This window comes from Neopsephotus bourkii, unplaced genomic scaffold, assembly GCF_033783945.1.
Source record: "Neopsephotus bourkii isolate Nb327-2 ecotype Australia unplaced genomic scaffold, CSIRO-AGI_Nbou_v1 NB_718, whole genome shotgun sequence".
Lineage (NCBI taxonomy): Eukaryota > Metazoa > Chordata > Aves > Psittaciformes > Psittacidae > Neopsephotus > Neopsephotus bourkii.
In genome coordinates, this window is record NW_026901217.1 from 2,671,067 (window position 1) to 2,687,021 (window position 15,955).

At 38.1% G+C, this 15,955-nt stretch overlaps 1 protein-coding gene across 3 annotated transcripts in view; it reads left to right on the plus strand.

Annotated features, from left to right (window-relative positions):
* ARHGAP10 (Rho GTPase activating protein 10) overlaps positions 1 to 15,955 on the plus strand; it is a 166,589-nt gene that overhangs the window by 125,341 nt on the left and 25,293 nt on the right. For all 3 annotated transcript variants that reach the window (XM_061354199.1, XM_061354200.1, XM_061354201.1), the window contains one exon: positions 14,224 to 14,386. In XM_061354199.1, coding sequence (XP_061210183.1) covers positions 14,224 to 14,386 — 163 coding nt within the window. The remainder of the gene's footprint in view (positions 1 to 14,223; positions 14,387 to 15,955) is intronic.

Sequence of the window (15,955 nt, forward strand, 5' to 3'; positions counted from 1 at the left end):
AGGGCACGAAGTCCAGCAAGTGAAAATAAACAGCAAGATTTTGAACTCATGCGGTAGTAGGAGATTCACTGATGGACTGTCATTAAATCAGTGGTCAGTAGTGGTTGATTTCTTACGAAAAGAGCACAAATACCTACAATAGCTGTTAAGTGCAGGGTTTAGAAATAAACTCAGGAATGTTTATTGTCTCAAAGCCAGTTTTACAAAGAGTCTGCAAAAAATTCAGCATGCCTGCCATCAGATTAAATTCATCAAGGAGATACGTAATCTCTGTGCCTTTCTTTTCCTGCATCAAATACAAAACTAAATGCCTTGACTAGAAGGTGTTTAAGGTTCATCTACTTAAAAAGCTTAAACTGTGTTAATTTGAATAATATGCTTCCAAAAGCTACAAAAGCTCTTGAGCTATACCTGCAATAATAAATTTATCCTCATTTAAAAAACAAAACAAAATTGAAGCCGCTCACAGAGCTGTTTCCATCTAATTTGGAATGTGAATCCCAGCAGGTCACAAGAAATACCACAACTTCTCCAATTCCATGCTGCAAGGTATGCACTGAGGACCTGACCTTGACTCATAATAGACAGAAAGTATTTTATGGATTATTTTTTTTGCAAAATCCCAAAACACAGTATCGCTATTGAAAACTGTTACAAATGTTCGACTTCTTGTAAACACAGTCCATATTTTTGTCTAATTTGGGCATCTTAACAAAGAGAAGAAATGGGATTGTAAAAGGTTGTTACTGTTACGTATCATATAGAAATATGCTACTTGTCTGGATCTAGTGATGAGTTGCAGAATAACCTGTCATTATGCATGGTCGAACTGTGATGAAGGCTGAATTGCTGCAGGTAAAGTCACAGTTCCAGGATGGATGGCATTCGGTTTCAGTGGGATCTGACAATAGTACTTCCCCCTGTAACTTGTAAAAAAAAATAAATAAATATACTTTGTAGTACCTCCAGCTGCTACTGAATGTAGTGGTATTCTCAATCTTTTGTTGCTAGAAAACTGGCTGTTAGTAGTACTGACTACATGCTAATGCTTACTTTAGTTGTGTTTAGCCAGGTAGTTGTGTCAGAAAGGTAGGTAGTAGTTGGAACAACGGTTGCTTGGCACGTGTGCAGTATACATGGCAATACAGTATCATGAGCTCAACTGCGTCATTGCATTATCTGAGGAACTACCCCGGTGGATACAGGGTGCGTTAAGTCAGGCAGGCTGATTAATTAAGTAGTCACTAAACAGAGCTCAGTGCCTCCAAATATGCACCGTGGCCTCCACTTACTTTGTTCTTTGGAGGGGGGGTGGGGGGAAGGAATAAAAGTGAGCCTGGGCTTCATTCCATATTTACCTAGTTTCTTGGCTAACAAATACATGTTTTATAACTGCTCTTTGGAAGATTTTATCCTGTGTGTGTTTTAACAGGAAATTAAACATTAAACCCCTTCCCTCCCCCCTCTTTATTCACAATGGCATGAGTTAAGCGCCAAGCATAAGCCAGTGTTTTGTATTTCCTGGATATGGCAAAATTATCATAATCTTATTTTAAACCAAGTAGCTGACACATATTTATATGTAAATATAGTTTCAGACAAATATATCTCTAAAGTTATTGTAATCATATATAAATATTCCATGCATTGAAACTAGACATATATTAAAGACTAAAATCTCTCTGTGCTGGAAAACTTCTTGAGTGTGTTTCTTTTAGGATTGTTATGCAAACCAGGAAATTGTTAGAAAAGCGGAAACAAGTCTTTAACTATCAGCTGCTCCAGGGAGTTAACAGGCTTCGGAATCACTGTTTGAATTGGAAATGCAGGGTTCGGGCCAGCTTTTCTTTTTAAAAGCATGTTTGCAATTGGGAAGCTTCTTGACTGCACACAAAATGTGTGCAGCAGCCACCCAGGAAGGGGCTGTAAGAGACATAAATATTGATAGATATAATAGCTGAAGAACACACACTATGTTTGATAAAAATCTTTATTTTGCCTTCTAGTAATTAGCTGTACTGAATTCTGATGGTGCATAGATTTTCCTTCTACATGGCAATTAGATAATTAAACCTATTTGCAAACAATTCAAGTATTCTATTTACTACTGTAAGGATCCTCGTTTCCTGAAAGACAAACTTCAGTCACAGATGATACGGTCTATTTGCCTTTCAACTTCTTTCCTTTGTGGTAAACCAGTTACTAAATTTTCACTCTGAAGTTTTTCTGACATCTCAGTGGCTCAAGAAAAACTTAATGGGGAGCTCTGAGCTACTTTCATATGTGCCCTACACCCCAAGTTCTTCTTTCAGCAAAATGCAGTTTTGTCTGAGATTTACATTGGGATCATTTCCAGAGTTTTCCTGCCTTTTGAATTGAAGACATGGGATTCATTTGGTTTTTCTTTTTTTTTAATTTTTTTTTATGTTTTTAATGTTGTTTTTTTTTAGTTTTTTTCTGGAGATAGCTCTTCCCCCACCAAATGAATTTTAGAGTGAATTAAGGAGCAATACAGAAACTCCCGTGGCTTGCAGTCTTAGCTATGTAAAAACGACTTTGCATTCTCTCTCTGTCTAGCTGTGCAGGGAGAAAAAGACTATTAGCTAGGACAGGGAGTTGTTTATCTTTTTTTTCTAAAAATGCCTCTGGGTCTTTATTTTCCATTTGGACAGTCAGTATATATTGGAAAAGAGCTCTCTTTATATTTCTTCTTAGAGGGCAATGCAGAGTTACAGTTTTATTCCCTCCCAATTTTATTTCATTTTTTATATACTTCCCTTGTCTTGGAGCAAAATTGACATTTTTTTTGTTTTGTTTAATCTTTTTCTGTGCCAGACATGTAGAGATTATTAAACTATTTTGCAAGGCTACTAGAGCAACTGAGGCAAGAAAAGTCCTGTTTAAGGTAGACAATATAATACAGTCCATCCAAGATGAACAGAGAGTCACCATGGGTTGCATAAATCACACCTGGAATCAAAAAATAGGTCTTGCATGGTGATTTGTCCAACTACAGAACAGCTTGCTTTCTAAGCAAACCAAAATATGCTTCTTAAGGCGCAGTAGTTGCTGATGCCTTTGTCTGTCTGAATACCCTCTAGGTGTCAATATTTTCCATTGGCATGTACATTGACATAGCATACTAGTATCATGTGGGGGGCTTGTTTTGTTTTTAAGGTGTTTGTCTCCTGTTCCCCACTCCCCTACCTCTGGAACTCAGGAAGCGTACGGAGTGTTTGCGATAGCTTGCTGCTGCTGCTGTATTCCCTTTCCCTCCTCTTCCCATCTCTTCCTGCCCCAAACAAATAAGTAAAAAACCCATGAACTCCATTCAGAATTACTGGACATAAAACCTCAATGTTAGAGGAAGCCTTGGATTTATAATAAGGAGACTGGTCTTCAGAGCTGGAACAGCCCAGAGCTGCAAGGTTGCAGGTGTGAAACCTGGCCTTGAACTCTTTCTATTTCTGAATCTGCTGCTTGGAAGTGTTTCTGTAACGTGGCACGTAGTAGGGGAAATGGAAAGAAAAGCAGCTACATAGGCATATCAAAAAGCTATAAGGCCTTGCAACACTTGCTTACAAAGCTGTTGTTAACAGCTGAGTAGAACACACAGCTATGCTGTTACGAAATAGCTGCACCAATATTAGTTGTGAGGGGAAGATCAGGATGATTGCTGTTTGCCGCCTAGAATTTAAGATACTTTGTATTTCATCTTGCTGCAAGAATAGTTCCTGCAATTCTTTGTGATCTCTCACAGCTCTTTCTACCTGATGGCCCTGAGTAGGATGAGCGCTATACAAAGTAAGTCTTTCTGAGTTACTGCCAGTGAAGGTGAAGCTTTTTCTTAGGTAATAGCAGGTATGTGTAGAGTCCCAGTTTCCTATGGGGTCATCAACTTCTGCATGGAAAGCTTCTGAGTCCGTAGAGGTACTTATATTCTTGGAGTTATGTAATAATTTTGGCCCATGCTTTGCATACATGCTATATGTACATCCTGGTCACTGTTACACCTGTGAGTAATCTACTTGTTACAGCCTACTTACTGCACAGTTACCTGAAATCAGATTTAACTGTCATAACATAGTAAACATCTGTTAACTTCTTTTCGAATGATGTGTTTCAAATCTTCATGGTTGGTGTGAGAATTGTCTTATCACCAGCAGTGCTTGTCTGCTTTCAGTACATGAAATCCAGAGGCTGTAAAAATGTTCAGCATAAACACATCCACATGTGCACACAGCAGGAGTCAGAGCTGTAGGGAAAGGGAACTCGAATAGCCCTAAAACTAAAATCTGAATTTAAAAAAGGAATGGGCAGTTCAGGAGATAGGGTCAGTTTTTCCTTGAGGCCAGACATTATTATAAATCTCTGATCTCATGTAATAATCCTTCATCTTTTTAATTCTCTGCGTTCTGCACACAGACATGCAAGGGCACATATTACTGTAAGAAGGCCAGTTTGGCATGCTAAAAGTCATTAATCCCAGGCATGGAAGTCACTGACGCATCTTTGCTATATGCCAGCTGTGCTCTGGCCAACCTCTGTTGGTTGAAAGTAAATACTCTCACCCAGCACGTGAGAGTATAGGTAGAATGGATCCTTGAAACTGTTCAGCTCTTCAGTCAGTTTTTTGTAGATGAGAGTGTGCATTTGCTGAATGTGGTGTTTCTTCACATGGGATGCTCTTGCTTCCCTTCACTGATGACAAGGATAGGAGAGAAGGCCTTGCAGGGGGAGGTGGTGAACTTTCTGAAAGGCTGATTTGCAAGTTAGAAGATATGATTTCTTTTCCTGTTTTGCTCCTGCTCTCTAGGTGTTTTTATTCAGTCAGAAAAGAAACCCCATGTTCTTGTTCTTCCATTAGCTTCTGGAGATCTTTGTCCTAGTTCTCTTTTTCCCCTTTTTTGCCTGTTTTCTTCCTGTGAAAGTAGTGTTTAGTGCAAGGTGAATTACATTTCTCTCCTTCTCAGCTGTACTTCTAACATGCTGAACCAACAAGAGATTGAATAAGTACTTAGGGGATATCATGGAGAGGTAATAGTGGTGGAGCTGCTTGGCTAGGATTGCAGTCTCATCAAAAGACTATTTGACTTGGTCAAGCCTCAGAGGCCATATTAGTTGACATCTGCAAGCAAGATGCTTGATGCCTGGCAAGTTTGGTTATTGCACTGACCAAGTGGTTTTCAGTTGTTTTGTAATGGGTACAAATCCACTGAAGATGAGTGTGTTCACTTCTTCTGTCTGCCTGGCCATTAACACTGCTTGGATTTGCCCATGTGCTGCACAGCCTCCTTGATCCATCTCCACAGCCTCGCTTCCACATTAGAGCTGAGTCCAACTCTGAGCTCCACACCAGATGTGTAAAATATACTAAAAATGAATAAATAAAAAGTTGCACTTGCAGACATCTAACCCCAGAGTGGGAATATCAGAGGCATGGGTACTGGTAGCACAATCTAGGCACGGAAGAAAATACTGAATAACTACATGGAGGTAGCAAAATCTGTCTTCCTAATCATCAACTGGGAGATTCCTCAATAAACGTGTTACCTGGCTGTTCAGCTAAAACAGCTGATAAAACTTTAAGGGCTGCGCAGTTTGTTTTCTGTCATCTTTTTGATAAGCCATAGGCATCCTCCTTCATCCATCCCTCTGTTGAAATGACTATTACGACAAAAGAAAAGAAGTTAACAGAATGGGGAAGGAGGCACAGCCAAGTGTCAGCAGCATACTAAAAATGTTTCAGAGTGGCTTTCTTATGGGAGATCTGTCACATACACAATGTGAGAGCAGTTAGTCTTTGTCATTATCCAAGTGCTACCACGGGTTATGGAATTATTTGCAAGAAACTTCTTTTAATAAGCCATGGGAAGTAATTGCAAGTGAAGTAAGTTACACAGCAAGAGAATAGGAGACAACAGCATGATGCTATATCTGTTTGACAGCTGAGGAAAAGAGTTTTTTAACACCTTACCTTTCGGAGGTAAAGGACCCTTACGGAGACATTTTTCCAGCTGGTCAGTGGCTGAATTACCAACACAACAGAAAAGGAAACCTGGAAGAGTATTTTCATGGACTTCGGAGGTTTGGATGCTGTTTAAGAAGTGCTGCTTAATTAGACAACTTTTAGCCCTGATTACAGCATTATAGTCCTTTTCGATCTGCTTTAGTTTTCCACAGTACTTATTTTCATGGATTAGACTAGAACTGTTCTTTTGGTGGGTTTCAGTATGGATCTGGACCACAGGCAAATGTTGCCCGGACTTATGGAAACCCAAAGCACTTAATGCTACCAAAAATTGTGAAAGCTTTGGTTTATTGTATATCAGAGTTTTCAGGAAGTAGCTTCAGTTCATCATGGCATTTTTCAGACATAAATTTAATGTGTGGCATCTGGCCAGCCTGGTAAGGCTGAAGGTTGTGTGTGGTTTCCTGCCAAGCAAGCTCTGGTGAAAAACTGAGTAACCTTTGAGTTTAGATACTGCTCTTGCTATCATGGTATACACAAATCAAAAGAGGAACCCCACTGCATGGCTGTATCTGATTTCTGTTGTGTCTCAAAATTTAATTATGTGATACAAATTAACATCACAACCTTGTATCCATGACTCTGTCTCAAACTGATTTTCCACAGTTTGAGGAATAAATTGGAATTTTTTACTTGTTTTAGGTTTAGCTTGCTCAGCAAAAGGCTTGCCTACAATTTTATGTGTCTTTGGGATTTTATTCACATGAAGAAGTAATCCAGGCAATATTTTTCATGAATTTTGAGAGAGGACCTGCGGTAAGGGAGATAATTATTGAAATAATTGTGTTACAGGTTAAGTGTGTGTCTAGAAAGAGGTTTGTTTAAAATTGAAACTTGTATTTTGGAAATAAAAAAGTATGAAAAAGGAGAAGGGCAGGGGTATAGTCCCAGAGCCCCACTTGCCCCTAAGTAACTTGCAGATGAGCACATTTCTTTACCTTTCCTAGCCCCAACTCAGACACCCACTTTTCTGGCTGCAATTCTTGAGTTGCATCAGCCAGTCTTGAGGCAAATTCTGTCTGGTGCAGCTTCCTCCCTTTCCTGACATCTCTGAATCATTATGGAGTCGGGAAAAACAATCTTTCTACAGGAAAGCTACTTTGTGCCTAAGGTACACGTGTTTGTACATGCACACGTTTGAAAAATATATCAAAGTTGGTCTTTATCTAGGAAAAAGCTGTAGTCAACGGTAATAGTTGTGTTAATTATTTTGTCTGAGAGGAAAATAATAGCTGGCATAGAGATCTAATTCTTACTCTGTTTTGAAAGACAGCATGAAACTGATGGGTATGTGAGTTGTCTGCTGTCCATTTGTTCCATGAAAGCTCTTATCGCTTTTAGGGTATATAAGATTATGATGTCTCAATTTAAGTAAGAACTATCTGCATACTAAGGCAGTGCTGCAGTGTACAGGATTTGCTACGCAATGAGGATAACGGGTACTTTTTGACAATGAAATGCAAAGCTGTTTTTCTGAATGTTTACAGGAATCTGACCTCCAAATACCAAGTATTTGGGAACAGTGAAATAACTCTCTTGTTTAGTTTTAGCATTCTCTATGATTATTTTTAACCAAATAATAGATCATTATTAGTCTGTTTTTATGTGATTTCGCCTTAGTTTGGAATCTTACGTGTTTAAATAGCAGGATTTCTGTAGTCTAAAGGTGAGTAATAAACAATTCTGTTGACGAGTTTCAGTGGTGTGATAAACAAAAGTACACAGTTTCTTAATTTACTTAGAAACAGATGACTGGACTTCATTAATTCAAAAAACAGTAAAAACGTGGTGAACTAGAAGTAGGTCTGAGTTCACCTGGTCCTTGGTGTGATTACTGCAGGATGATCTGTACTGCAAATAGTGAACAAAGGATGCAGCCTTGCATCTAGGAAAGGCTGTTTTTGACTGCAGAGTACTCTGGTCACTCTGGCTATCACAGAAACCTCTCTCCACTAGAATTACCTCTAGCTTTCCAGGAATGGCTGAATGCTTTCCAGAGTGATTGGTACTTCATATCACAGGAACACTTCAGGTTTTATTAACTGTGTGAAACGACTTATCTTTGTTTATGTTTTTCATGCCTGTTTTCTGTGGATGCTGAAGCTCTAGCACATGGAACCAAGTTCTCACTTGCAGAGGTTATTTGATACTTGTATTTCTTTTCTCTCCCTGATCTATGAGATTCCTATTAAAACTAAAATGTAGTACATACCTACAGATTAACATAAGAGCAAAGCTACTTTCTACTTGGTTGAACTTCTGTATTATTATGGGAAGGTAGCTATTGGTGAATGAATGTTATCTCAGAGCGGGATGCCGAAAGGGAAGGATGGCTGGCTGCACAGCAGTGCAGCTGCTGCTTCCCAATCTTGTGATGCATAAAATCTCAGACTTGAAGGTACTAAAAGGGATTTTGCAGCATCTCTAATTTACCCTGCTCAGCAGTTCTTCCCATCACCCCTTGCCTACAGCTAAACCTGTGTGATTGTGTCAAAGTGGAATGAGACATGTCTTTTATTTTCTTATTTTGCCGTGATTTGTTTATCTGATGGGCACTTAAAACACATATGGCAGCTCTCTTCTGTCTGTTCTGTGTATCTCAGTAGAAACTGTTACATATTCCTCATTTACTCCAGAAATACTCACTTTAGACTGTTTTTATCCTCTGGCTACCCTTAAACTATAGACATTGTTTGTAATGTTGAAGATTAATTTTTCATTTAGTAGTGAAATATGAAATTCTTTACATAAGCTGAAGTTGGAAGAAAACTTTGTTACTCAAGCAACTGATAGTGTTAGCTCTCTGGTTTTCATAGTTTTTATTACAAATGCTTTTTTCTTATTTAGAATTCTTGGAGTAAAGTTAGGATCTGATTATTGACTCTGCCAAAGTATTTCAGTTTTTGCAACTTTGGATGCCAACAAAAAATATTCTTAGACTAGCCAGATGGGAAAGGAGAAAAGAAGGCAACTGGGAGGCATGTCATGCTCAGTAAAGTGGGAGATGAGTTCAGGTTTCTGGTATGGAAAGTCTGAGAGCCTTTGCTATCTGAGGTTCATCCAGACAAAAGGGAAAAGGAATGGAGGGTTACATATTTGCTAGAAAGAAGCTAGATGAGGTAAGTCTTAGCCTATATAGGCTCTTTCTTACCCTGTGGGCATTTTTCATTATGAGAAGTGGTGATGCGAGGCAGGGATTTAGGGAAGAAAGGGGAATATCTGGGTTAGAAACTGAATGGTGAGTAGTACCAGCTAGACACAACCAGTAAATGGTTAGCATCAACCTAAGCTGTCTTATTTTCTAGATAGGACTGCTCTGAACTGTGAACAATCATAAAGGCAAAGCATGAGGTATTTGTCGCAGAGGCACAGTGAAAGCTCTAAGATTTGGATGAGTGTTGTGATTAGAACAGTGAAACAAGAAGATAATTTAGATGACAGTTTAAAAGGATCTGAGCAGTCAAAAAATTTAAATAGTATGCAAAAGGTGGTGAGAATGTGAACCAAGTTTTAACCCTCTTTGGAGTAAAATTGGATCTTACACCTGTTTGCGTAGGATGAGGAGATAAATCATAGAAGCAGCTTGGTTGCAGCTCTAGAAAGATGGCCAAGCTGAATGCTGAAGGCACTCAGAGGCTTCCCACAACATAAGGAAAAGAAGGTGAAAAGTTGATGGTTGGAGTGTTGACAAACATTCACGAGACATTGTACAGACTTACTGCTTTTATATCAAGAACCCTCATGACCTTCATCTGTTCTGGCACTATTTGGCACCCAAAGCTAAGACTGTAATGGGAGAGAAAAGGAAGGGGGATTGACATTTTTAGGGAGAGAAAATGAAGGCACCGTGAACACCGAACTGTGTGCTCAAAAAAAATGCTGTAAATGAGCTTTAAAAGAAATCATGTCTTCCCTATTTTATAGTGTAAGAGCTCATTAGAATTCAAGTGGTACAGAAGAAGTTTCTGAAGCTCCTTGTTGGACTGACAGGTCCTTTCAATGTGGCAGTCTGTCTTTTCATAGAACTGGGAAACCTCTCACTGGAGAACAATGCTGGAGGTAAAGAGTGAGAGACGCAGTAAAAACATTAGACTATCAATATCAGGGAGCCCCTGGAGCCTGAGGTAAAATGAAAAACATGAAGCTGATTTAATTCCAGCAATGTCCTTAACACTCTTCAGCAAACAAACAGTGTTAAATCTTTAAAGACCTTTTAATCTCCAGTAGTTTAGGATCTTCACTGCCTCCACAAAGCAAAATACAGGAAAAGGGGTGGGGGAGAGAAAATAGCTAATTGTCAATATACGTTACAAGTTTTGAAGAATTTTTAGAAAGACTTTAGCTGTGAAAATTGATGGTGGATTTATAATCGGCAGGAACAAGTGGAAATCTTCACAGGTAGGCCTGTTGAAAGTTAAATATTTTGAATGATGTGAAACCATCTAATGTGTCCTGAAAGATTTCTCTGCTCATGGGGTTGTATGGCTTGGCAATATTAATTTTTAAAGCATCTCGTAGCATGCTAAAGAAGCTTGAAGAAACTGAAGGAATGCTAATGTAGCAGCAGTATTTAGAAAGGATGATATCTGCATATAGGAGAAAGTTAAGAGGAATTGCAAATAATGACAGTGGCAGTCATGTAGGAGTTGTGGTCATGTGCTAAGCTGCACCCAAACAAAATAAGCTCGGTTGTATTGAGAAATAAATCTACAGATTTTAAAGGAAAAATGTAGCCTATAGCTACAGAATGGAGGACTGGATCCTTAGAATCAGTGACTGTAAGTGAGAAAGTTGCAGTGGGCAATCAGCTTATCATAAACTCTAAATTTAAAACCACAGCAAAAAAGTGCCAGCCTTGGGTATACAAACAGGAGATTGATAAGTAGGAGAAAGTGGCAGGACCATGCGCAATATGGCACTTGTGGACCACAACAGAAAGTCATGAACTCAGATCCATAAATTCAGATCAGACTCTTCAGAAAGAACTCTGGGAAATTGTAACAGGTTTATAAAACAGGTGCATGATTCCAAAAGTGCAAAATCCCTTATAGTAAGAGATTTAGTGGTAAACTTATAAAGGAGATTGTTTACATACCTTCATACAGCACAAACCCCAGATATTAAATATACTAGAATTATTAGCAATGCGTACTACATAGGTCATGCCTGAAAATAAAGCCTAACAATGCAAAGGTACATCCAGTAATCGGGGAGTGTGTTGATTAGTAGCCACTTGATATCTTTATCATTTGCTGATGTATTCAGGCAAAGACTCTCTGGAAGATATAGTTTGACCCACGAGATGGGCATTAATGAAAAGGAGGTTATTAAGCATTATAGAAAGCTAACTAGATACAGTTCTACAGGCTCTGCCATGTACAGGAATAATAGTTTCTAAAGTTAGCAGAACTTTCTGTCACTAACATACAGGTTGAAATCTTTATACTGTTGAAATTACAGCAATAACACTATATTTCAAAGACTTAGGTTTTGAGCATATATTGGTTTTAATCATGAAAATGAGCTAGATGATGATTAGTCATCTGGTTTTGCACTTAAACAGAATTGCCTGTTCCTGAATAAAGGTATTGTTCTACTTTACAAAAGCAGGTAATTGAAAACATCAGAAATTTAAAATATCTTTTGAATGTGTTTTTAGAGGCTGTTCACTTAATCCCGTAGAATTCAGCAGGTGTTTTCCTGTTTAAATACCTGATTTGATTTTAGTGTTCAAAACCCAGTCTTATTCTTGAAAGTGAAATGCAGTATTGACCGTGAGAAAATGGCAGCTCAGGAAGGAAGGGAAGGAAGAAGTAAAATTTGAGGAAAGATTAAATACACAGCTTCATTTCTGGTAATGTCAAATGCAATTGCCTGGGTACTGCAGTCTCTTACATATACTCTACTGTGCCTGGCTGAAGTCTTTAGTATTTTTTTTTTCCTTCTTCTATGTGCTCTGAGAAACGATTCAATGGAAAATACTCTCCTTTCTATACAGTGAGTTGGTCATAGTCCTAATACTAAAGAACAGAGTAGTATTTTTTTCTGCTGTTTTAGTACTGTTAAGTCAATGTTTGAGTGACCTTCTAATAGGGTGTATGTAGTTTGATAATCGGGATTGCACTAACACTACTACTTTGAAAAGAAATGGTGATGCACTAACACTACTACTTTGAAAAGAAATGGTGATGAATTAAAAGGACTTAAATCTATTTATTGTACAATTCTATTTAGTTTTATGGAATTCAGTCTCTTTATAAAGTAAAATTGCAGTATTACTGTCTAATCTCCAAGATGTTTATCACTGTGACACATACGTCTGCAAATGAGATGTAATTAATTAGTTCTTACCTGGAACTCCTACGGTTCTCATGTCATGTCATGTAAATGTGAGCAGCAGCATTGTGGCCTGGGTGCAGCGGGGAGGTGCAAGGTGAGCAGGATTGGGACACAGTGCAGGTGACTTACTTTCACAGGTTAACATTCTGCTCCTTAGAGCTTATCATGCTTTGTTACTACAGGCTAATTTAGATCCTGAAATTAGCAGCTGCTTTAGGGAGAAATTTCCAGATGATCACTTTTTATCATTTCTTTTTTTTTTCAGTTGTATGTCATTTTACTCTCTAGGGAAGTTGTTCTCTGAGAGTTCTATGGGAGCAGGTGAGGACAAGATGGCTGGGGAAGCGGGTGAGTGCTTTGTTAGCTTTCTGCTTTTGAAGCAGAAGGAATTGAACTAGTTGAGTCAGTAATCAAGTTGTGAGAAGGATTTTATTCGGTGGAGGTGACTTTTTGCTGTCCATATTTCATTGCTGTTGCATTTTTAATCAATTAAGAAAAAAGTAATAAATGAAAGAAATCATCACAACAGTAGTGCGTAGTTTGGTGGAGTAGAATTAAGCTCAGTTGTTTGCAGATGCTAATTAAGCTAGAATTAGTAGTACTGTACAGGACTTTTGTCTTGTGCAGTACTGTATATAGGAGATACAGCTTGTCAAGCAAGCACAATATTTTAAGAGATTTTGATCATATTATTGTGGCACTGTGTTAGGATTTGGTTGTTCATTTTTAACCCAAAGTTTTTGGCTTTGAAGAAGCAGAACTCTTTTACCAAGATGGTAGGGTTGATAGGATCTTGTCTACCCTGGAGGGGCTTTCGTGATGTGGTTATTTGTCAGGGCTGCGGGCCATTCTTGTGAGTGCTAGCGGGAGCAGGATGGACAGAGGAGGGAGGAAAAGATGCCAGGGGCCTTTAAAGGGTGGCTTGAAATGACCCTTATTACTTACCCAATTGCGACTGTGGTCTTAGCTGTTGTGTACACTTTAATGATTGCAATTGTCCTCATTTCATACACCTCCTCTAGAATTTATATAATGTACAGGTGATGTTTAAATAAAAAAATAAAAAGGAAAAGCTATGTGAGTGAAGGTTAGTGCTTCAGTGAAGAATGTGATGTTTGGCTATACATGTCAGCATGGCTTGCAGTGAGTGCTGTGACATCTTGGTAACTTTTTCTTGCCGTCCATAGGATAGGAATGGTGTTCCTTCAATGTTTTCTTAAGTAGTCGTATCTAAATCTATTGCTCCCTTAGTGATATTCTAAGAGTACCCTATGAAAACAAAGAGTAGACCAGAATTCTCTCAAAAGTAACACCACTAAAAGGGAGTAATAAAAGTAACATTCTTGGGTATTGCATATTTGTTAGAGATCTGCTGCTTATCCTGACCTTTCTAAATGTCATTGTTTTATATTTGATAGGATAGAGCTAATGGTACTTGAGGGAAATCATTTCCTAAAATGAGTATTAAATTATTTTTATAGACTGTCTTTTTAGAGAGACACACAAATGTGTATGGCCTAAACTATTCTGTTGCCAGAAGTGACTCATTTAATTAAAAAATAACCCCCCAAAATCTGGCATTTCATCCACATAAAGCACATGTTGAAAAGGGGACCAGGAATACGTTGTGTTGAGAAGATAGCCTGGTAGTAATGATGGAGGAAATTGTACAGTGGTACCTTTTGGGTAAATGCTCAGAGAAACTGCTTGTTCCCCAGAATATCCTGTGAAAGTGGGACAGTAAAGTTTCTTCTCATAGTTAGTGTGGGAAATTGTTACCAAAGAAGCTTCTTTGGCTCATGAGATTTTTTTAGTATCCTTCTGACTTGTGCTGTCTTTTCTGTCTTTTCCAGCTGACAGTCACAGCTCTCCCAGAGAAGACACCCCAACTGGGAGCATGGATTCTCTTTCTTCCCAGTCTCCAACACCTGCCTTCTCTAGTAGTCCACCTGGGCTCCTGGATGGAAATCACCTTATTATGGACAGTGGAGACCTTGCTGGCTGGACAACAAATCTGTAAGTAATCTGAATATTTAATAATGATTTTTCCACTAGTGTGATTGTGCACATAAAACGTTTCCCTTTTCATCTTGGTGGCAAGTGATTTTTATAAATTACATTTAATCGTGTTTGTTTTCTTCTGCTACAACAAGGTATGTGTTTATATGTTGTGTTGGACCTTATAGGCTACTTGAATGTCTAAGAAAAATAATGTTATTTTTCTACAGAAACCTAGTGCATTTTACTGTAACATTGTTATAAAATCTCATGTTTTTTATTTAGGCAATGAATATGTAATGTATTCTTTAGGTGATGTATTACCCTAGTTTTGTTTCAAGACCATGTTAAGCTACAGTTAGATGCAGGGCTGTTAAGACTTACAGCCAAATTTTGGGCATGGATAAATACTCTGTAATGAGTGTGTGCTCAGATGCTGTTGTCTAAGAACATTATCATTATTAATTTCTTCTTAGCAAATTAAATGTCTGTTTTCCAGTGGAAGTGCAGTCTGTCACTTTCAGTAGACTCTGTTCAGTTCAGTAGATGTTCAATTTTTGCGTGTGACTTCAATTTATCAAAAATTGACATTACAGTGTTAGTCCTATGTCTGTAATACATATTCAGGTTTGATACACAAAACATTGAACATCACTTGTTTTTTAAGTCAGAAGTTGAACTTGCCTTGCATTCTCTGGTTGGCTATTCATACAAACTTTAACATATTAAGACACAGTTTTCCAGCCTTCAGTGTCAAGAAGATGGAAGGAGCATGTCTGGAGAAAAGATTGGTTACAAGTATTTTCCATAGTGGCAATCTTAGGAATCTGTTCTGTTGATGAAGCAAGTGTGTAAAATGTGTATGTAGGTGTATGTAACTCATGAGTATATAGATAGCCATATGATGGGTTTATATTTTTATATGCACACACAATTAACTGCTGATTAGAGTACTTATTAGCTAGAACAATATTTTCTCATGTGCATTGAAAGAATTCCAGAGATCTAGGTATTTTAAACGTATTTTTTTCAGTAAAGGACTAAAGTTATTCTTTCCTTATTCTCTTGTGCTGTCCTCTAGTAGTGGGTAAGATTAACAATAAGTTCTGTTTGATGAACAGAGGTGCATGTGTGGAAAACATGCTGTAGATGGTATTAAAACTGGTAAAAAAGGCAAGCACGGCTAATTAAGCAACATGGGATTAGCAAGACATTGAAAATAGCACTTCAGAGAATAAAAGAAGAAAGTGATTTTTATCTAGGGGGGTTCAGGAACATAAAATGTTTCAAGGAACATTGTTGCTTTTTTTTTTTCATTTGCTAATTTGCATCAAAAATTATACTGTACTGCTGTTTTGGAAACTGATGGCTTGAGGTTTGGTGCTCAGTTGGAAACAGCACTTAAACAGTTCTGTTTGGAAGGGGAAAAAAAAGGTGCCTTGTATGTGCATCTAGATTTGTCAAAAGCAGTTTCTTTCACCTACCTGTGAAGTTTGCTTAAGAGCTACCGCTGTAACAAGTCTGGTCAGTGACAGAGTAGTCTGTGAATGGTACATGCTTTCTTTTCTCTACTTTCTCACCAAAACT